The sequence below is a fragment of the Schistocerca gregaria genome, chromosome 1 (genome assembly GCF_023897955.1).
Source record: "Schistocerca gregaria isolate iqSchGreg1 chromosome 1, iqSchGreg1.2, whole genome shotgun sequence".
Lineage (NCBI taxonomy): Eukaryota > Metazoa > Arthropoda > Insecta > Orthoptera > Acrididae > Schistocerca > Schistocerca gregaria.
Window position 1 is genome coordinate 520696166 of NC_064920.1, and position 24488 is coordinate 520720653.

At 40.7% G+C, this 24488-nt stretch overlaps 1 protein-coding gene across 1 annotated transcript in view; it reads right to left on the reverse strand.

Annotated features, from left to right (window-relative positions):
• Nucleotides 1-228: 228 nt before the first annotated feature.
• LOC126354719 (mRNA turnover protein 4 homolog) overlaps nucleotides 229-24488 on the reverse strand; it is a 37137-nt gene continuing 12877 nt past the window's right edge. The window contains exons 3-5 of the mRNA XM_050004574.1: nucleotides 19304-19453; nucleotides 4014-4242; nucleotides 229-759 (exon numbers count right to left, since the gene is read on the reverse strand). Of these exons, the coding sequence (XP_049860531.1) occupies nucleotides 583-759; nucleotides 4014-4242; nucleotides 19304-19453 (556 nt within the window). The 3' untranslated portion in view covers nucleotides 229-582. The remainder of the gene's footprint in view (nucleotides 760-4013; nucleotides 4243-19303; nucleotides 19454-24488) is intronic.

Below are 24488 nucleotides of genomic sequence, written 5' to 3' on the forward strand. Positions count from 1 at the left end.
CACAGATCTTAATAATTCTGAGGTATTTTGTCTACTTCAGGTGTCTTCATTTAACTTAGGTCTTTTTAATACAACTAACTACAGCCAGTATGGCAGATTGTCATTCAAAAATTATCAGTAGATCCATTAACTCACACTCTCAATATTCCACAAAAGGTGAACTTACCCGAGCTTCTCACTTTCACATACGTGTGATTACAACCATTTAATACTGTATTAAAAAGTAAATTTATGCTGGTTATGAAAAATTGTAATTACCAGATATTTTCCACTTCGATAGTTCACAAAATTCCAAGCGTGCAGCAATATCACAATAGTATATGAGTTGCATCAGAAATTTAGATATTACATACATCAATTTTGTTACAATATATGCTGATATAAATATATGAAATGTATATAGGTTACTTCAGTTTGTTTCTTTAAAAATACTGCAACACTGCAATTGTCACATACTGGCACATTACACTGAATTCATAATTACATAAAATAGAGTTTACAATGTTTGAAGTTTTTGTAACATCAGGTAGAATATTTACAGTTATAAGTACGAACATTAAAATGTAAATCAGTCAGGTAATACTATTCATTTTCTTCTTCGCTAGCATACTCTTCCATTTCAGCATCATCCATTTCATCATTATGATCTACTATTGCATCTTCTTCTTTCTTTCTCTTGAATTTCTCAAATGTACCATCTTTTGACCACATAGACTTCATAACAAGCCTGAAAACTGCCATTTCATGGCCAAGCAATTTCTGCGAAAAGAAAAGCAATCAGCATCAAAAATTTTACAGTGTTATAGCTACAGAGAACAAATTATTTATGTCATGCATTCCTGTGAAGAATAAAATTACCCTACATGTGTATGTCCTTTTGTGTGCATGTGCGAAATGATAGTTATTGCTTTTCACTAAAAAATTACACCAAATTTCCCTTTTCCAGAATTTTTCCAAACTCACCTGAAACACACTCCCACAGATTTAACTATAACATTATTAGTTTCTCCACAAAGTTATGAAACTAAAGAGCTTAGTTAGGAATTATTACTTTTTTCTTACAATAATTATCAAGACGTGTTTAAGAGGTTCAGTGCTCAAACTCAAACAATACAAGCCCCGAGGTAAAAGAAAAAATGGCAAGGAATTCACCAAGAGTGCATCAACCTTCAGTCTTGTTCTGAGAATAATGACAAATGAGTTGCATTTTTTAGACAAAAAGACAGAAATATCATCAAAGTGTAAACTTACTTACTTACTTGGAATATATGTCTATAGTGAATACTGCTGGTCACACAGTTCACAAGAATCTTCAATCCTGGAATCTGTATAGCATGCTAATTTGTGTAAGTGAAAGAAATATCTTTTAAATTTTGTTCTGAAACTGAAAGGCTCCCCAATATCTACTTGGGCCATGTTCAAGGTCTTCACACTGCAACACACAAGACCACCCTAAACCCTTGTCCAGAATGATACACGATGGAAGAGAAGTGTGAATCTAGCCATCGGAAAGGTAGATGACCTACAGATTTGTTGGTTGAACTCCAAAGAAGTGTAACTGACCACAAAAGAAGCCACTTCCAACACACTATGAAGTACTGTTTGTTGGTATGGGACCCAAACCAGTTAGGAGAAACTGGGACTTGAAAATGCCATGCACTTCTTCATTGATTAGATCAGTCAGTGAAGGATAGTCACACAGTTATTCAACTAGCTCCAAGGAGGGAGACTACAAGAAACATGTCACACATTGCTGAGATCTTTGCTCTCTGAATTCGAGCCCCCATAACTATAAGAGTTAAGAAATTTATTACTTTTATGAACTTACATCACATAATATGAGAATAAAATTATTTAAATTCAGGCTTAAACAGAAAGGCACATTTCATTCCACACAGAATCTGCAAAGGACCAGGAGTGGAAGGAGAGGGACCAATTATGGTACACTATGTGGTCTCTCAATAAGGGGATTTGGTAAGTGCAAGTTACTCAAGTTTTCTCTCTTAATTACAGCCTGGCTTCTGAATTAATAAGAAAACTTTCTCTGCCCCAGATACTATATAACTCAATTTCAAGCATATCCTTTCCTTGCCACCTCAACCCAACCTCTGCCCCTACCTCATCTGCTCCTGCCACACACACGCATATATATTTAAAAAAAAAAAAAAAAACCATTGAACAGCAATTTGTAAATCTCTGCGTAGTATTCTTTCTAATGGAACTATGACTGAGCCACTGGTTATGGTAATATATTTAGTATTTCCTCTTACATTCTAAATATAATTAGTTAATCAATAATACAAGAGATACAAACTGCAATACCCAACAAATGTTAGTCTACAGCCATATGTCAGCATGGACTGTTAACCTACACAACATGGGGACTATACACTTTCAGGCATTAAACTATGACTCCCACAATGAAACTGCTTAGATCATCTTAACCTGAACTTGCAGCAAATTTACACAATGAGCTACAATGAAATTTAGGTGAACTTCCCCACTCCTGCACACATGCACGTGCACGTGCACGTGCACTCACACCCACACACACATTATTTTGAAAGGAGTGACTAGTGGAAATCACTGAGATAGGATGGACATTTCAGGTCTGACTAATTGCTGCTCACAATTAGCCAAAAAAATGATCTCTTAGTAGGCCATGACACACACAAGGCAATCAAGAGAGGGACAATGCTTTTATCAGACATCTGCGGGATCACTTTCCATTCCTGAGCAACCCTACTCTGTGATAGCAGATTCCACAGAATGCTCCATCAGAACTTGTACTACTCAAGAGTGATACTATCTTCACACTAGTGTGCGGAACTTCTCAGCAATGTGCATCGTGTCATTCACAATTGCCTAATTAATGTCATAGGCAAACTGTTGCCAGTATGTCTAACTATTATTACACCACTGTCCCTTCGCCTCCCCCAAAAACTTAATGACGACACTAGAGAGCCGGCTACTAGATTAAAAATTCTAGCTTTCTGATAATATCCACCCAAACATTTTTTCTCTGGTCCAGGCAATGTTATTTCATGACTCCTCCCATAAAAATTTTTAAAGTCCAAGCCCTTTCCTTTCCAGCTCAAGTTTTGTATTGTCCAACAGCTTCTGAAGTTTTTAAGGTGACTAAAGACTTGCCACTAGTCTGAAGGAAGATCTGATACTAAAGGTTATGAAGTGAGATTTTGTGGATATATTCCAACTGGCTATCCTTTCAGTTTTTCTATGCTCATTATCTATATAGATTCTGCAAATATCCTACCCAAGTTTCAATGGTGTTACAAACTGTTATCAACATTTCACACAATAATCACTGTTCTGTGGAAACTGTGTTCGCACATTCTTGTACGAAATTATTCAGGGGTAGACTCTACCTGCAACTTGTTTTATGCCTAGATTATGATTCCCTTCACACCAAGGCACATTGAATGTATGAAGCTTTGTTAATACTATCACACTCTGATACCACCACTCCTAAAGAAAATGTTATCTATTTTAAGCACAACAATATACTTGCCAGGATTTACAGTACACTGTCTGGGTCTCCTCATTCCTTCAAGCAACTCTACATCTTGGCCTCTTTTTGCACTTACTACAGGATTGTTACAGGTGAAAACCACAGAAATTTTAATGAACTGGTAAGCTGAGATATTTTTAATTAAGTACCAAACTCAGACATGGGTCTCAATGATATGGAGTGCTAGCTGCACATTTATTGGTCCAAATATCATTCTCACAGCAAATGAATGTTTTAAGCAAGTAGTGTGCTACTGCAAGAATTTATTATTTTGACAGTGACAGAAGTTATTGTTTAATAGTAAAAGAACATGAAAATAATTATGTAAAGATGTTTGTGTCTTGACAATTCACAGCGAAGACTTCTGCAAACACACTGAAATCTTAATTTTGTTTCTGCCCTTGTTAAAATATAGAACAAACTTTTTAAAAAAAAAAATGTAGTTAATGTGTATTTGACCACAGGAAATGTGTGTAACACCTACCAGTATGCGAGCTTGTTCAGGCTTTAGAACTTCACCAGCACGACACACAGTGTAATCCTTGATAAGTGTCACAACACCTTTCTGAAGGCTTGTAGGCATGCCGAGAGATCTTAGGTGTGGCTCAATGGAGTGAGGAAATTGAGACAAGGGACCTGCAGGCAATACTACTGTGTCTGTTGCTGCTCCACCTGATCTTGCATAATCACCCTGGCTGAAGTTGTCGAACCACCTGCCATTGAAGAATAAACACCACCACAAAAAATGCATGAGCATTGTTACTAAGAAAATACAGTAAACTAATAATGTGTGTTCTACAGTAAGTAACCTGTACAAAAGAAGCAAGTACAAAATATGTACTACTGGTGTTACACAAAGCTTTCAGGCAACAACGAATAAAATTTCTGGTAGACCACCAAGAAGTTATCGAATTTAATTGTGTTACCTGTGGTGTCCTCATCAACTGATTATACTATGAACATGCAATCAAAATCAAGGCTAACAGTTGATTATTTGTTTTTGACATTCAATACTTGACTGCTTTTGTTGTTCAATCTGACATTGATGTTTATTACAAAAAATAAAAACAGAAAGTTCCTTATGAACCTTGTTACATCTTAAATTTAAATGCTGCTACCAGCGTAATAGGTACTTGTGAAATAGCTTTAGATCAGTTTCAGGTTAAGAAAAGAGCATTCATCGGTTATCTAAAAAAAATTAAATGCAGGCTTTAGTGGCCACCTAGCACAAATACCAACTTTGCTACTTCAACAACATCCTAAACAAAGAAAAAAAAGTCATAAGTTTATAAAATTTATGGCCTAATAAAAAATTTAATGCCTTCATTGACATATTAACTCATTACTTTCAAACTTCATTTTCAAAAGGCTGTAACCTTAAGAGACAGCTGTAGAACAAACAACTGAATGAAAATGGAAATAACAGTTTCATGCCAGAAGATATAGACATTATTACATAAAATGTGTTATTTGAATAAGTCTTCACCTGTATTAAACATGTATTATACAAAAATATTTCAAAATACTAAAACAAGCGAAAATCCAGGACGGAATATAAATTTATTATGAAAACAAAAGTTGATACTCACCATACAGTGACTCACCATACAGTGGAGATGCTGAGTCCCAGACAGGCACAACAAAAAGACTCCCACGAATAAATAAAGCCTTTGGCCATTAACAATAGACATAGACCCCCCCCCCACACACACACACACCCCTAACTCAAACGACTGCAGTCTCAGGCAACTGAAACCACACTGGCAACTGGCTGGGGGTAAGGAGGAGGCTGGGACCGAGAGTGGGAGGGATAGTATGGTGGGGATGGCGGACAGTGAAGTGCTGCAGGTTAGACAAAGGGCAGAGGAGAGATGAGGAGAGGGGGGGGGGGGGGGAGTAGCAGAAAAGGAGATAAGTAAAAAGACTGGGTGTGATAGTGGAATGACAGCTGTGTAGTGCTGGAATGGAGACAGAAAATGGGCTGGATGGGTGAGGACAGTGAATAAAGAAGGTTGAGGCCAGGAGGGTTAAGGGAATGTAGGGTGTATTGCAGGAAGTGTTCTCACCTGCACAATACAGAAAAGATGGTGTTGGTTGGAAGGATCCATACGGCACAAGATGCGAAACAGTCACTGAAACGATGAACGTCATCTTTGGTAGCATGTTCAGCAACAAGGTGGTTCACTTGTTTCTTGACCACAATCAGTGGCCATTCACGCAGACAGACAGCTTGTTGGCTGTCACACCCACATAGAATGCAGCACATTGATTGCAGCTTTGCTTATAGATTGCATGACTGGTTTCACAGACTGCCTTTGATGAGATAGGTGATGTTCATGACCAAACTGGAGTAGGTGGTGGTGGTGGTGGTAGTGGTGGTAGTGGGAGGATGTATAGGACAGGTCTGACATCTAGGTTTATTACAGGGATATGTTCCATGCAGTAAGAGGTTGGGAGCAGGGGTTGTTTAAGGATGGACAAGTATAATGTGACAGTCCTTTTGTTGTGCCTATTCGTTACTCAGCATCTCCACTGTATGGTGAGTATCAACTTTCCTTTTCATAATATTGTTTCAAAACACTAAAGAATAAGAGCAGGAAAAATAATGCATTATGATAAATACACAAATAATTCAGCTAATTAAACAAAGGCCATGTAGAGTGTTATAAAAAAAGGAAACTTATGAAGACTGCATCACATATAACTGTACAATTACCCCATTACCACAAGAAAATTAAAAAGTTACAAATTCCTTAGAAGCAATTAACACATGTAATAATTTCTTGACCACTGATGCTGATAATATAATAAAATCAAACATAAATAAGAATATCCACTCCAACAAATATAAAGCAAGCATACACATTAGATCAATGGACATCAACACTATCACACAAGATTAAGTAGCTAAAGCAATAAATGGCAGAAAAAAATTCCAACTTAAAAGAGTGCTCACTTCAAGTAGACACTTTCTGTGATTATTGAAAACATCTGAGGTAATTCAGACAAACAGAATGAACCATAATTCCACCAACAAACTTTCAGAGGATTTCAGTGTTACCATCTGAGTATTTTGTTACGAGGAATCTACAGTCTCCAAAAGCTTGTTACCGATTACTGCATTTTGTTTGGTTTTTGTCCCAATTAGTTTTGTATCTGTATTGCATTACAAATAGTGCACAACAATGTAAGTATTGACAGTGCATGCTGTGCATATTATTTCCATTTGCTCACAATAGCTGCTGTTCACGAAAGTAATGCCCTCCTTATCTCACTGTTCTGATGACTGCATTCAGTGCTGCTTATATCTGTCTATTGTTTTGTTTTCCAGAGGTGTTAGTTGTGTGTTAACAGTAATACACAGCAGTACTATGGATAAGTTTACGGACTGTAATACAACAGTAGCACAATTAAGTTGTGTTCAGCTGTTCCCACTCACTACAGCCAGCACATTTCCCATTTAGAGTGTCATTTGCAAATTAGTTCCTATAGCAACATATAGAAAACACCAATTTTTCTGCTTTTGTGTTATTTACACATGAGGGCACATTTACATGAGAGAGATGTTCAACAGTATCATGTTTACATGAGGTGGGCACGTTCAACAGTAGGTCTAGCCAGGTGTGGAATGATGGAAATCCACATGCACAGGTGTGTCAATCCTATCAACAGAAGTTTGCCGTTAACATACAAGGGGGTTTCACAAACAAGTTTGTGACTCGACCTTACCTATTTACTGATAAACTGAACAAAATGGTCCTTTAACTTGTCCTCCCACACTTCCTAGAAGAAGAGTTGTTGAGAATATTTGCTTATGTGGTTTCAATATGATGGGGACTGGTACACATTGCACTATGTTACTAACCACATTTAAGTACAGTTTGTATGACAATATAGTATCGGTCACAGTTGTCAATGGGCAGATCGGTCACAAGACATGAAACCAATGGACTACTTCTGGGAGTGCAAAAGGATTAGCTTAGTTTATGAAGCTCCAATAGATACTAGCAGGAAAATTAAGTACAGTAGAGCTCTGGTAATTTGAGCAACAGCAAATCAAGGTTCCATGAAATTTGAACTGGTCATAAGAAAATTGAAATTTTACATAAAACTTTAGTAAAAACCCGTTTTCATATGTTGTCTTCATCTATGTTTTACACACTTACGAGTGTGTTACATTTTCAACTTTCTTTCAATTTTCCATGTACAAGACAAATGAAACTGTTCCAATTGAAGTTTTTGTCCATAATTCACAGACATAACCTTGGTCTCACAGTGCTAATGCATTTCCATTACAGATGGACAGGTACCATTATGTTTCAAGGAGTCTGATTGCTCTTTCTTTGTTGACCCTTCACTAATTGGAATCGCCTTACAATAATTGTACAATGAATATCATCCTTATTGTTACCCCTATTGTTGTGCCTACTTGGCAACATTTGTCATTAAAATAAGTAACAACACACTAACAACATTGAATAGAATAATTGCTACTCACCACAAAGTGGAGATGCTGAGTCGCAGAAAGGTGTAACAAAAAGACTGTCAGAAAGTAAACTTTCGACCAAGCCAGACTACGAGCAGCAGGGCATTATGGGAGAGACAACTGGATAGGAGTAAGGAAGAGGCTGGGGTAGGGAGGGGGAGGGGTAACAGGATAGGGGTGGGGGATGGCACAGTGCTGCTGGGAGCATGCAGGGATGAGGTGGAGAGTGGGGCAGCTAGGGGCAGTCAGGAGACGGAGGGCAGGGGGTTAGTGGAAAATGAGAGAAGTAAAAAGACTCAGTAAGTTGGTAAAATAGAGGGGTGTGTAGTGCTGGAATGGGAACAGGAAAATGATTGATAGGTAAGGACAATGACTAATTAAGGTTGAGACCAGGACCACCCTGTTGCTGAGCATGCCACCAAACACTGCTTCACAGCCTGTGTCACCTGGATCCTTCCCACCAACACCAGCTTTTCTGAGCTGTGCAATATATCCTGCGTTCCCAAGACCTCCTGGCATCAACCTTCATTACTCATTGTCCTTACACATCTAGCCCTTGCCTGTTCCCATTCCAACAATGCATCCAGTCTTTCTACTTTTCTCCTTCTCCCCCCCCCCCCCCCTCTCTGCTCTCCCACCCTCCATCTAACCTCCCAATTGCACCTAGCTTCCCCATTCTCCACCTCGTCCCTGCACACTCCCAGCTGCACTTTATTGTCCCCCGCCCCTACTATGCTATCCCTCCCCCTCCCCACCCAAGCCACCTCCTTACCCTCACCCAGCTGCCTCTTCCATAATGCCCTGCTGCTCACAGTCTAGCTCCAGCTGACAGGCAATACCTTCCTCTCCATCTATAAAATTCTCCTGCTATCCAATCCCAAATTCCTGGATCCCATATCACATATTGAAACTCTTGCCCTCTAGGAACTAGAGCAACAAGCACAATGCCACCTCAAAAAACTTTCCGAACTGCTCAACAACTACTCCGACCTTGGGCTAACAATGCCCACCACCTCCACAATAACTTCCAAAACTCCCCATGTCCCCTCACAGCAGACAAGCCCTGTCTCAGACCTCCTACATTTACCCCACCCTCCAAAACTCACTCCCACCACTACACAGAATCCAGAATCGAAACAGACCCAAAACAGTGTCAAGGTCTCACCTTTTGCTCCACCCTCAAATTCAATCATTCATAACTTTAAGACTTTCACCACCAATCCTACCAATCAAACTCAACCAAAGACCAATGTTGAACCCTGCCTGACACAGTTCACTTCTCCATCCAACCTTGATCCACCCCCACTGCCCCCCAAAGCACCCCCCCCCCCCCCACACTTATTAACTTACCAGAATTTCTTAACCCCAAACCCTGCCTCACCATCATTATAAAAATTCCTCAACATGCAAACTAATTACTAATTAACATCCGCAGAAAGACTGCAATCAACCACCTAAAAACTGATCCCAACCAACCTTATAAATCCTACCAGCTGACCAAGACTACCATTGCTGTTTCGAACCGCAAGGACTACTTGGCAGAAGGACACTGCCAGCTGTCATATTCATCCATCTACAAACCCTGCCACAGTGACTCCATTCCAGGAATCCAGCAGGATCTCCAGTCTCTCCTCAAATCCTTAGGCCCATCCCAGAAACTCTCCCCAGAGTCAGTCTCTCTTCTCACCTCTACTACTCCCCGCACTCTTACCTTCTTCATGCTTCCTAAAGCCCATAAACCGAACCACACTAGACGACTCATTGTGGCTGGTTACTGTGCCCCCCACTAAGAGAATCTCTGCTCTCATAGACCAACACCTTCAACCTATTACCTGCTGGAACCTACCCTCCTATATAAAAGATACCAACCATTTCCTCCACCGACTCTCCCTGTTCCTCTTCCTTTACCACACGGTTGCCTGCTTGTCACTATTGATGCCACATCCCTATGAAATAAGATCATCCATGCCCTTGGCCTTACTTCATTGAACACTACCTCTCCCAAAACCCAACGGAATCTGAACCTTCCTAGTCGCCATGACCAACTGTTCCTCATCCCTGGGATATGGCTATAGGCACTCGCATGGCACCATCCTATTCCAACCCGTTCATGGGACATCTAGAGGTATCCTTCCTAAACACTCCTAACCTGTTTCAGATTCACAGATGACATTTTAATGATCCAGATCGAGGTTGAGGACACCCTATTCACATTCCTACAGAACCTCAACACTTTCTCCCCCATTTGCTTCACCTGTTACTACTCAGCCTATCAAGCCACCTTCCCCGATGTTGACATCCACTTCATGTACCTCTTCCTGTATCAAACCTACTAACCACCAGCAATACCTCCACTTCAACAGCTGCCACCCATTCCGTACTGAGGAGTCCCTTCCATACAGCCTAGCCACCCATGGCCACTGCATCCCTAATGACAAGCAATCCCTCTCTAAGTATACCGAGGGTCTCACTGAGGCCTTTACAGGTCATAATTACCCAACCAAAAAAAAACAAATCTCCCGTGCCTTATCTTTCCAGTCACCCAACACCTCCCAAAGCTCCACCGTCTGTCCATAGAGGAGCATTCCTCTTGAGATTCAGTACCAACCAGGACTGGGGCAACTGAATTACAGTGTTTCAACTGCCTCTCGTTGTGTCCTGAAATGAGGAACGTCCTACCAACTATCCTTCCCACTCCTCCCACAGTGGTATCCTGCCGCCCACCAAACCTACACAATATCCTAGTCCATCCCTACACAACCCTTGCTCCCAACCCCTTGCCACATGGCTCATATACTTGAAGAGGCCTAGATATGAGACCTGTCCCATATGTCCTGCCACAACCACCTACTACACTCCTTTCACAAACATCACATATACCATCAAAGGCAGGGCTACCAGTAAAACTAGTCATGTCATCTACACCACTGTGCTGCATTATACACGAGTTTGATGTTTGGTTTGTGGGACACTCAACCGTGTGGTCATCAGCACCAATACAAAGTCACACTTATTACACAGTCCAACCTAACCATTATTACGAATCACAATGATGAAGTGATGAGGACAACACAAACACCCAGTCCCCAGACAGAGAAAATCCCCAACTCAGCCAGGAGTCAAGCCCGGAACCGCATTCTACGTGGGCACAAGTGTGTGTGCATAAATGGCCACCAATAAACTGTGGCCAACAAACAACTGGACCACCATGTTGTTGAGCATGCTGCCAGATTTGATGTACTTCATTTCAATGACTGCCTCACACCCTATGCCATCTGGATTCTTCCCACCAACATCAGCTTTTCTGAATTGTGTAGGTGGGAACTTGTTCTGCAATACATCGTATCACACGTTCCCATAGCCCTCCTTGCCTCAACCCTCACTTGTCACTGTCCTTACTCATCTAGCCCTCCGCTGTTCCCATTTCAGCACTACACAGCCCTCTACTCCACAAGTCTTTTTACTTTTCTCCTTTTCTGCTAAACCCCCTCTCTGCCCTGCCCTCCATCAATGCAGTCTGGCTCCAGCTGTGTTACGTTTGTGCGAGTTGCGTGAGCTTGTGCATGTCTGTAAGTTGTTTATTTTGGACAAAGACCCTGTTGGTCGAAAGCTAACTTTCCTGTAGTCATTGTTGTGCCTTTAAGAGACTCAGCATCTCTGCTTTATGACGAGTAGCAACTATCCTTTTCATTATATTGTTACATTCAATCCTGGATTTTCAATTGTTTGTTTTTAACAATACCGATAACATTTCAGTTCACAACATTGGCTGACACTGTTGTATGTACTGTAGTGAGCCAACCTGCGTCATGTTAATTTTAAAGTGTTGTTGTACGTATAGTGTGCTGTACATATGCAATTGTGTGTTTCTTAATCCCTACATTACAATGAGTGGTAGGAACAAGAGAGAAAATTTGTGCTGTTGTATGTGAAGGTGGAGATTCTGAACAGACTAATCAAAGAAGAAACATTAAAAAAACTTACTGCTGATTATGGATTCGGTGAAGTGACAGTTGGAGATGGGCGTAGAAACAGAGAAAAAAAAATGGAGAAGTTTTCATTAAACATGTTTTCTATTTCGTCATTTGAATGTGAGTCAATAAAGAAATTGAGTATGAAAAAACAATTGAAGATTGTTTTAATTTGGTTTACTCAACAAGCACAAAAAGAAAATCCAATTTTGGGGCCTACTCTGCAACAAAAAGCTGTATTTTTTAGGAATGAGCTAAAGGAATGTGAGGATGATTTTACCGCAAGTTCAGCATGCTTGGATAGGTGGAAGAAGTGGTACGGCACAAGGCATCTAGAAATTTGCGGTGAAATACTTTCTGTGGCTTCTCACATGGTTACACAATTTTCTGAGAAATTAAGAGAATTAAGGGCTACAAAAATGTAAAGAGAGGTTAACAGTTCTTGTGCAATGAATGCAAGTGGAGACCATAAACAGAAGCTGCTGGTGATAGGGAAGTCTGCTGAGCCTAGAGCTTTAAAAAATATCACCGATTCTGCACTGGGCTGACACACACACACACACACACACACACACACACACACACACACTATCCACACATGCATTGGAGACCCAATGGTACAGACAGGCTGCCATATCATCCTCAGCCATAGGTGTCCTCAGATATGAATAAAAGTTTTTGTAACTCGGGACAGTACTTCTCAGTAACATAGCTCCCCAATTGGTCTCACAAGGGCTGAGTTCACCCTGCTTCCCAACAACACTCAGCAGACCCGAACGGTTACCCATCCGAGTGCTAGCCAAGCCCAACACCACTAACTTTGACTATCTGACGGGGAATTGTGTCACCACTGCAGTAAGGCCATTGACATGTCTGCTACATAAGTCCACCAAAAATTTCCATCAGATGCTTTTACAAACACCAGAAGGTGAAGGAACCATCAAGGAATTTCTAAAAAACTACAATACAAGCTGTGGCTTATGGGATAGCCGATTTGTGGTCTGAAATAAAGATGGAGACACTACATGGAACCACATTTTAGGGAATGAAACAGTTACCTACAATCCAGTTGAAGATGACGTACCACTGGCAGAACTGATAAAATAACTCACTGAATGTGAAAATGCAAATGCGAGTGTTGTTTCAGCATGAATGAATAGCGATGAACAGCCTGAAGTGACTAATCTTGCAATTGCTGAAATGGTTAGTGAACTCACTGAAGACAGTGACAGCAAGCAATTGCCTGAAGAAACTGCACCAGTGATCGCTCACACCAAGGGTTTGGCAGCAGTATATGTGGCATTGCGTTGTATTAAACAGCAAGCTGAAGCTACTCCAACTGACACCATGCTTCTTATAAGATGGCGTGACATTGCTGCTAAAAAGAATGTTATATATTAAAACAAAGGACTATTGACAATTTCTTTAAAATGTAACTTAATGCAACTTGGAAATGCATGCCCATGTATGTACATGTAACACAGATATGTATTATGTTGTTTTTTTATTTATTTTAATCATTATTGAGTTCATTGAACATTTATTCACTATTTACCCATTGATTAGTGATATTTCTGTATTATCAGAGGTTTTTTTTTTTTTTAATTTGCGGTAGCCTCAGCCCCAATTAGTTCTAATTACCGGGGCTCTACTGTAGTACACCATACTCCTGTAATTCTTGCATCTGTATGACAGTTGATGGTGTACTGCTGTACAATGTTGTGGTTGACTTTTGAACAATACCTGTAAGGCAACAGTTCTGCGGTTGTTATGTGCTGCACTGTAGACTGCCAGAATACACTGTGTACATTGTGCACATTTCGTCTGAGAGCTTACATCATGTCACAGGCTTCTTCATTGTACACCATAGAACCTAGGGTGACTGCAGTAACAAACCAAATAAATCACAATTGCATCATTAGCCTGTAAAGAACCGCTGGAGACCATGGGTTCCTCATAACAAAATACTCAGAATGTATCCCTTAACAACCTCTGAAAGCTTGACAGTCAAGTTCTGGGATCATCCTGCATAAAAAAAAAAGGTGAGAGAGAGAAAGAAAATAACTACAACCTTACCATAATTTCCTTTTGCACAATGTCTCAATTATGGTTGGTGAGAATTATTAGGTAGTCAGGCTTAATATACATAGATAATTTATTATGTTTGACTAACTTATGGAATTTGTACATAAAAACAGAATACTATGCAATGAACAACACATATTCAGAAATAAGAGCAATTATAACTACAATATGGAAAGGATAGATTGCTATTCACTATACTAAGGTGGTGCTGGTTCACAGACAGAAATGACTGAGCAGTAAGCGAACTGTGATGCTTGGTGTGGGTAAGAACGAGATGCGACATGGGGAGGGGAAGGGACAGCACGTTTGGGGTAGGGAAGATGCCACTGCCACCTTTGGGAGCATAATGGGACCTGTCCCCAAAACGTCCCTGGGTAATGAGTGTGCCCTTCTTTTCTTTCCTCTGAGACAGAACTAATTGTTCCAAAAGCTACAAACAGCTTTTTCACATTGCTAGGAGAACTAGAATTTTGCCCCCTGATGGCAAGTACTGCAACCATTTTGTCTGTATAGCTTTAGAGTTCTTCGAGTGAATTTTCCTTACGATACACGATGAAAATCTCTCTGCATGTTGCAGTGACTTAATTGATATTAACAACATTTTAGTTTTAGGCTCTGGTAAATACAGCTCCAATGTCAACTTGATCTGTAGAACAGTTTTGTTCATAAAGCTTTTTAAAGTACTCCTGTGTTTCATTAAGACTGATAAAACAGATTACCATGCCATAGTAAGATTCTTTTATTTTGGACAGATAATCACTGAAAGTTAGTACAGGGTGAAGGAGCCTGCTGATTAGCTTTCAATAGTCATAAATGAGCAGCTGAATCCAAACACTGACATACTTCACTCTATAGTGATCCATCCCACAGACATCTCTAATTTGCGAACACATGTGAAAATATCTATAACATGAATGGTGTGGTACTGTACAATTGGCAATATATGTGACACTGACATGACACATGTGCAAAAAGAACTTTCACTCTGTAGCTGAGTGTGTACCAATTTGAAACCTGCAAATAGATTAAAACTGTGTACCAAACTGGGACTAAACCCAGGAACCACAGGCTTGTTAGAAAAGCATGGTAAAACGGAGTCACAGAATTAAGAATGAAAGAGCTTCATGGAAGATGAGAGCTAAATTTGATAAATGCTGATTAAAATCAGGTTTGAAAAATCAATTTACTAGCAATGTTTTTACTATAAAAAATATCTCGATAATTCTGTGCACTGATCTGTTACTCTGGATGACATATGGGTCCACCACTTCACACCATAAATGAAACCCCTATCATAGCTGATAGCTTCAGTAAAGAAGGTTGGCACATAACTATTTGAATGTTGCAACATGTTTTGGAAAAAGTCATCTTTTATTTTCTTCCCACTCCACTTTTTTCTGCTTGCTTTCCCAACATTTTCCTTTTATAGAAAATAAAAACAGAAGGGCAAGTACGAAAAGCTAGAGGTAGAGGGGAGAATCCAGATAGCCTGAGCCATCGGGATCCTCCCCTCCACCACCAGCTTTCCTGAACCACACAGCTGGGAGCTATCATTACAAAATATTCTCAATTCTCAAAATTGTTCCAGCCTCAACTTACAGTAACATACTACCCACATACACTCCAACCAACAGTTTCCACCCCTCCTGTCCTACCACCTCCTTGTTACTCTCAGTGTCCTACCCTCTTTGTGCATTGCCCTCTGCCAATGCACCTGCCCATCTTTCCTCGCACCACTTTTCACTCCATTCCCTCTCCCCCTTCCCCATGGCCTTCCATCGCTGTGCCTGTTGGTGGTCTAGGCCCTAAACTCCACCAGATAGTGTTCTTCTCTCCCCCCACCCATATACTGCTACCCCTAACCCCTCTAGACCAGGCTGTTCCAGCTCGTCGGCTCCGTTGCGAGCCGCGGAGCGCTCCCTACTCCAGGGAGCCGTGTTGTTCGCTGTGACCAGTCAAGTGGGCCGGCACATGGCACGGCTGGCTGAGGCAGGTGGCGAGGCAAGCGTTTTGATGTGTCAGCTGCGTCTTACAAGATTGACTGCCTCACACTCTTAGCTGCTAATACATGGTGACATGCTACACCAGGAAATACGATGTCCAGGAAATAAATAAGAAACAACTGTTTTACAATGAATTGCATACTAAATTTATTGGGCCCCTGTAGCTTGACATTTTCTTTTCATTACAAGATCGAAAATATCAGGCGTCAAAGTGTTCGCAGCGTTAATGCGGAGGATGGTCTTCATTGTTGCATCCTGAAGAAATGATCGTTCCTTACTTTTTACTCGTTTCACTGCTGAGAAAACAACAATACGTAGATCCAAACATGCACAAACTTGAGCAACATTGTTGTGATGCTTTGAAATTTTTGTTGTTGTAATGAACGATACCATCGTGACAAATCCAACGTGTTGTAGTACCTCTCAACAAAGTTGAATTTTGCAAATCAATGATCTCCAATTGAAGTGACGATGACAAGTCATTGGGGGAAACTGAAAAAGGAGTGCTGAACACCTTAAGTTCCATTTCCAAACTAGTGAGGTTTCGGAATAGTGTTTCAAACAACGTGATGAGCTGCTTTAACTTTGCTTTCCAATCGCCGAAAGTAGTACCTTAGGTAGTTTTAAAGAAGCAAGATGATTGAAGAACGTTGAATGTCCATTACTCATCTGCCTCTCAAATAAACATAACTTTTCCATGAACGCTTTGATTTGGTCGTGCACGTCAACGATTAGCTGCCCTTTGCCCTGCAATGGCAGATTTAAATTATTCAGATGCATAGTTATGTCAGCTAGGAACGCCATGTCTGATATCCATTTTATGTCTTTCAGTCAACGCATTTCTTCCCCTTTCATTTCGAGAAAAAGGGACATTTCCTCACGAATGGCACAGAAAACATCAAGAACTTTTCCCCAACTCAGCCAACGAACTGTACTGTGGTAAGGTATATTCCCATACTCCGCTGTCATATCTTTCAGGAATCCTTTGAATTGGCGATGATTCATAAGTGACGCCACACAAAATTCACACACTTCACGACATCTTTCATTACGCCATCTAGCTCTACTGTTTCAGCACACAGTGCCTCTTGGTGAATAAAACACTGCAGAGTGAAAATGTCTTTCCCGAATTCATCCCAGAGTTTACTTTTCGAACGAGAAGAAAAACCTTGGTGACGCCCAATCATTTGTCGTGCACCTTCTGTCGCTTCAGAATAGAGCTTATCCCATGGCAAATTCATATTGTCCACTGAGTCACAAACGGCTTCAAAAATGTCATGTCCTGTTGCGGTGTAATCGAGTGGTACCCCATCCGAGAGCTCTTCAGTTACTTGCAGCTCCGTGTCGACGACCCGCACAAAGACTGCAAGCTGAGCACAGTCCGACATGTATGTGCTTTCGTCAAGCGCTACTGAAAACACAAAGCTCTCTGCCTTTTTCCTGAGCTGTGTCTCTAAATCTGCTGTCATGTCCAGGATTCAACGAGACATTGTTTGCTTCCACAGGCAAACCCCTTCAACTGCCTGCACCTCCCTTGGAAACAAACATTCTGCAACTGCTACCATGGACGATTTTACGAGTGGTCCCATCGAAAGCGGCTTGCCACTCGTCGCAATGATGTGAGCGACCCTGTAGCTTGCTCGAATTGCACATTCAGTAGTGTTTTCTCCACTCTCATTCGGCTGAAAATTATAAACGCATTACAGATCACGAACTATGTAGCATGTTTTGATACCCTCCGTATTACGAAACCGTTTTTAAACTTAAGTCTCCTAGTATGTCATTCTTAAGCCTGGCTACCAGTTTTCTGCGAGCAACGCCTTCTACATGATAGTAGTGCGCTGTGTGAAGACTTGTGTAATGTCACTGTATATTGTACCTCTTCGCAGAATTAAATACTTTATGACATACAAGACACTGCAGACGACCATCCCTCTCAATGAATAGAAAGGTATCCTCCAAAAGAGGTACAGGGCTCCCGCGACTAGTCATAGCTGTCATTCAAGACGGATTATTGCATCAGTTGCAGCTGCATGTGGCCAGGGGGCAGTGAGTTCGCTTTTCCTCTCCATGCAGGCTCCGAGCTGCTGCAGTGAGCACTCACGGCTTCCTGGAGCTTGGTTGGAACAGCCTGCTCTAGCCTGCTGCTTCCATTCCACATGAGTGTGTGTGTGTGTGTGTGTGTGTGTGTGTGTGTGTGTGTGTGTGTGTGTGTGTTTTTCTGCTGAAGGCTGCTGCTGAAAACTAACATGCTAGTGTCTTAATCCCTTAATGTGGAGTGTTGCGAATTTGCATATACCGGTGCTGTGCTAATAACAGGAAGGTTAACTTTTTGAATGCCAGTGCCAGTTGATGCTCATTCTTCATGAAGCTACACATACTTCTGACAATTGCCGTGTTCTCCTGGGCATTTCAGGTATCTCTAAAGCATCAAATTTTTTTTATTTTCATTTTTCATCTAGAAATGTATTCAGGAATTAAAGGGGGTTAATTGTACCTGTCTGCAGTTTAACATGTTGTCTTTATGGTAAGTAGCAATCTACCTTCTCCTTGTACTGTTGGTAATCACAAATTATCACTTTGCAGAGTTTTTTCCTTTACTTGTACTCTGAAACTTTCCTTCTTGTCAATTTCCATGATTCTAGGTTAATGGGAAGTATCCTGTACATTTTGATGAGCAAGCTTGTGAGTGTTGAAATATGTAACGTAAATGCCCATATCTTCTGAATACATTTACATATAAGCATAAATGTTGCAAACTGCCAAGGGATCACAGATCTTAGTATGCTACGTAAATTTCAACTGGATACCTCTACCCATTCCTATGAAGAAGTTTTGTTAACAGTCAGACCGACAGACAGGTGGACAACAAAGTGATCCCGTAAGTGCTCCATTTTTACTGACTGAGGTATATAATCCTAAAAAACATTTACCGCTACTTTCTCGCAAATAATATACACCGTTCTCTTAGTAAGATGACATACTTTGTATAGTCAGTCATGATACTGAAGACTGACATACTTTACAATGGACATATTAAATGACAAAAACAAATGGTAATGATACATTACGACAAACATGAGTTGCTTAAACAACAGCTCTTGCAAACAATTTTAACATATATTTTCATAGCCATTTTTTAGCATTAAAGGTGAAGCTTCAGCAGTGACCATATCTACTGTGTTAAAATTATTGTGTCTATGAAATAAATAAATAACTGTATACTCACTCCAGCACTTCCTCTTTTGTTTTATTAGTGAACAACAAACCGCACTGACCACGCAACTGCTTTGCCAACTTGTGCAGATTATCCTGTACTTCAGTCTCTGCAGTCTTCCCTAGACCCAAAGCCATTACTTTGTTCTTTCCAAAAAAGAATCTGTGAATAAAATATCTATTTATAACATGACTATTTATACAAATCAATACAAATACTTAAAATTTTAATAAAGGTAAGAACAACAGGACTACCATTACAGAATTATATAATGTAAACAATGGTCACTCTCAATATAAAATGGCACTATTGTTCGTAGATGTCTACAACACTACAAAATTCTGTGAAAAGGAAATGATCCCTTTTTTCAACTTCACTGCTTTCCAGAATTGCTCTGAAATGAGCCAGCTCTTGAGGAACTGTAAGCACTTTAAGTTACTGCCTGCAGCTTGTGTACGGTTATTAAAACTCCTCACTAAACTTTTTAAATGATTTGGTTTAACGAGCAACAGTGTGCAAATCTATTATTGTGAATATGAAAATTCATCACCTCACCATTTCTACTTGTTACTTTCGAAGTTTTCATACTGGACATGCGTTGATTTTATGTGATGTCCAGACAATTAGTGAAAGCATTATATTTTTATTAAAAAAATGTGATTGAAGTTTCTGTGACTTGAGTAGTCAGAGTCAGCCACAGCCAGTCACAATCCTTCTCCAGTGACATGCTTTCTGTGATACTTGGTTTGTAGGTTCATGCAGAACTTCATCAATCAAGAGCATTGGATGGAGAGGGGAGGGAGGGGAGAAGGGAAATACTGAGAGATATTGAGTCATCTGTTTCACTTCTCCAAAAATGTATTCATTTTTCACTTTATTAAATCAAAGCCACTTCAGTTTATGAAGTTAGTTTACTTACTATTACTATTATTACTATTACTATTTATTTTTCTTTTCTGATTCGTACATTGAAAAATACTGCAACTATTTTTTTCTGCCCTACATATTCTTCCTCGAGTGATTTTGAAAAAATTCAGTTCAAAAACTGATCCTTTTATGTCTTACAGTCTCACATCACAATTTGAAAGTAAACTGGCTATCTTTTGAATAAAATATTCTCGGACTTCTTGCTGCGTCAAATCTTGGTAAAACCTCGAGCTTTTGACGATATTCACCACCATCGTCATCGTCAGGAAACTGACTGGCTAAACAGCAGCTGTGGTGGACCTTATGTAGCCCCAGGACGGCTTCTGATTGGACGGCTCCTGATTGGACGGCGAATACGTCATGGTGTCGCAGATGTGTCGAAGCCTGCACTGGTGGCGCCATCGCTCCCGGAGTATCGAAGACCCGCGGCGAATCTCTCTGACGCTTCTCCATATCGAGCGCTCGCTTCCATGCACCACTAAGATTGTAACCATTGTCACGATTGAAATTGTTATCGCACATTGTAATTTCTATCGCCTCTTTAATTACCGAGTCCCAGTATGTGGAGGCCTGAGACAGAACTTTTGTTTCACCAAACAAAATTTTATGTTTCCTGGTGAGGCTATGTTCCGCAATTGCCGATTTTTCCAGCTCCCTATTTTTAATGTGACGATGTTCTGTACAGCGATAGGAAATGGTTCGGACTGACTGACCAATGTAACTACTTCCACATTCACAAGGAATTTTGTAAATACCAGGAATCCTGAGACCGAGGCCGTCCTTCACAGGATGCAACATCCCCTTGATTTTCCTTGGAGGTCGAAAGATCGGTCTTAAACCTCGTCTACGAAGGATCCTGCCTATTTTACTGGAAATAGAACCGAAGAAAGGAAGTAACACGCTAGGTTGTTCATCATGCGAATAATCATTATTTTCACCTTTCTTTCTCTTGCAGAACACTGACTTTACATCCCGTGAACCATAGCCGTTCCTACGAAATACGTATTTTAGGTGATTAATTTCAGAATTTAAATGGTCTTTTTCAGACAATGTAGTTAGAACAGCTTTCTTCTGAGCTGGATGATGGAAACTCTTAGTGTCGAGATATAGATCTGTGTGCGTTGGTATGCGGTGCACAGAGTGGCCAAGCCGCCCATCTGCTTTTCTTTGCACCAGTAGAAACGGCAGTTTTCCCTCTCTCTCTATCTCGGCAGTGAACTGAATAATCGGGTGCACACTATTCATATGTTCCAGAAAATTCTCGAGGGCTCCTGCGCCATGCGGCCAAACCAAAAACGTATCATCCACATAACGATAAAAAATAGATGGACAGAGTGGAGCCGAATTTAGTGCACGTTCCTCAAATTGTTCCATGAAATAGTTAGTCAATACAGGGGATAACGGAGAACCCATGGCCATTCCATCCCTCATTTCATAAAATTTCCCGCCATACAGAAAGTATGTGGTCGTCATGACATGCCGAAACAACTGTACAGTTTCCGGAGGAAAGTGTTCTGTCAGAAATTGGCAATGTGTCCTCAATAGGAACCTTGGTAAAAAGCGAGACCACATCTAGTCTAACTAAAATATCATCTTTTCTTTACTGTTTGTAAACACATTTGCATTGTAACGCATTTGTTTATCAGGTTTGTGCCAGCAGATACCACAAGCAATTCCATTCTGTCAATTTCTGCTCCTATATTAAAAAAATCACAAGATGGGTGCAGAATGCTTGAGAATTTTTATCTTGGAGTGAAGTTGACTGTAGGGCTGGATAAAAAGATGGAGGATCCTATACCAGTACTACCCAGCACTCAAACTGCCCTCAACAGTAACAGAGGCAGCCAACACCCATACACGATACAAGCACAAAAGATGACCGGCACCACCTTCTTGCTTAACCCATAGGATTGCATGCACGAGAAAAGCACTAGTACCTGTTCATCTCCACATTCTTCTATGATAACAGGAATCACACAAATCTTGAACTTCAAAACCACTTACCCACATTCCACACTCTCCCTTGTCCACCCCATCTGTCATCTGTGCACCCTGCTGCTAAGACATTTGTACTGTAATTTTTAATTGACACTTATGGGCATAAGCTTCTACTGTCCCAAGTAACACAAACCTCCCAGATGCCTCCAAACAAAGAGAGTACACTTCAATTACACCCTCCTCCAGGTACCTGGGAGCCATTATTTACAGATACACTATGTGACCAAAAGTGTCCAGACACCGCCAAGAACGTACATTTTTCGTATTAGGTGCATTGTGCTGCCACCTACTGTCAAGTACTCCATATCAGTGACCTCAATAGTCATTAGACACCATGAGAGAGCAGAATGAGGCACTCCACAGAACTCAAGGACTTCGAATGTGGTCAGGTGACTGGTTGTCACTTGTGCCTCTATGTCTGTATGCGAGATTCCCCACTCCTAAACATACCTACGTCCACTGTTTCCGATGTGACATTGAAGTGGAAACATGAAGGGACATATACAGCACAGTAGCATACAGGCCAATCTCGTCTGTTGATTGACAGAGACCGCCGACAGTTTAGGAGGGTTGTAATGTGTAGGCCGACATCTATCCAGACCATAATACAGGAATTCCAAACTGCATCAGGACCCACTGCAAGCTCGGTGTAAGGAGCATAAACACTGCATGATTGAACAGTGGAAAAACATTGTGTGGAATGACGAATCACAGTATACAATGTGGCAATCCGATGGCAGGGTGTGGGTATGGCGGATGTCCGGTGAAAGTCATCTGCCAGCGTGCATAGTGCCAACAGTAAAATTCGGAGGTGGTGGCGTTATGGTGTGGTCCTGTTTTTCGTGGAGGGGATTTGCACACCTTGTTGTTTGGCATGGCACTATCACAGCACAGGTCTATACTGATGTTTTAAGCGCCTTCTTGCTTCCCCACTGTTCAGCAATTTGGGGATGGTAACTGCATCTTTCAACACAATCTAGCACCTGTTCATAACGCACAGCTTGTGGTGGAGTGGTTGCTTGACAGTAACATCCCTGTAATGGACTGGCCTGAACAGATTCCTGACCTAAATCCTATAGAAAACTTTTGGGGTGGTTTGGGACGCCGACTTCATGCCAGGCCTCGCCGACCAACATTGATACCTCTCCTCAGTGCAGCACTCCATGAAGAATGGGCTGCCATTGTCCAAGCACCTGATTGAACATATGCCTACAAGAGAAGAAGCTGTCATCAAGGGTAAGGATGGGCCAAGACCATACTGGATTCCAGCATTACCAATGGAAGACACTACGAACTTTTAACTCATTTTCAGCCATGTGTCCGGATACTTTTGATGACATAGTGTAACTGGCATTGAACACGCTTTCCACTATGAGGCAGATGTTCAATACATTGTGTAATGACAGCAATCAAATGTGCAACTGACATCTCTGTGGTGTATGTCAATTCCACAAGCAATTTCCTGTATACCTATCTGGTAGATAACATAAGTTTGCTGACGTGTGCACAGTCTATGTGTAAAATTGATCCTTTTGAGCCATGTTTACAGACTAAACTACGTACATGAACCATATTATTCCACTACAGAAGCCCCGTCTAACTTGCTCTACATATTAAATTAACAGAAAATAACAGACCATTGCTATACTGCTTAATGCTGTTCATGCTCCCGCAACCTACATTTAACAAAGTTACAGGGAAATGCTGATTCTTTGGAAAAAATCTGTTGCATCCTCTGTTATATCAAATAGCTGCTTTTTATCTCCTATGCACTTAATTACATTGTTATTTTTAAAGAAAACAGTTACCTGCATCTCTAAATAATGAAACCTGCTTACAGTACATTAACACTAGTCACACAGCTGGATAATGACTATAGCTACTTGCCAGGTACCTAACAACATATTCAATCTTTGAATCTAACTATCCAGGTAATCTGTAGACAGGTGGCTCATGAGGTGTACTTTTTCTATTGAACTACTGGGGATTACCAAATCCTTGCTTGATGTTAAGTGGAAGATTGATGAATAACTCTGCACAAGAGTATACATAACTCCACTCTCAACCCAAGACAAACAGGCAAACTCTAGATGACAATTATTTGTGTGTTTATATTGTGATAGCATAGATCAGTTCAACTAAACTGGTTTTTATTATTATAAATAAATAATAGAGAGGTAACAATGAATTTAACAACTTATTTCATTTACAAAACAAAGAGAATTAAATCCACTGTCAACTGCACCACTTCCCTGTCACTGTCTAAGGGTAA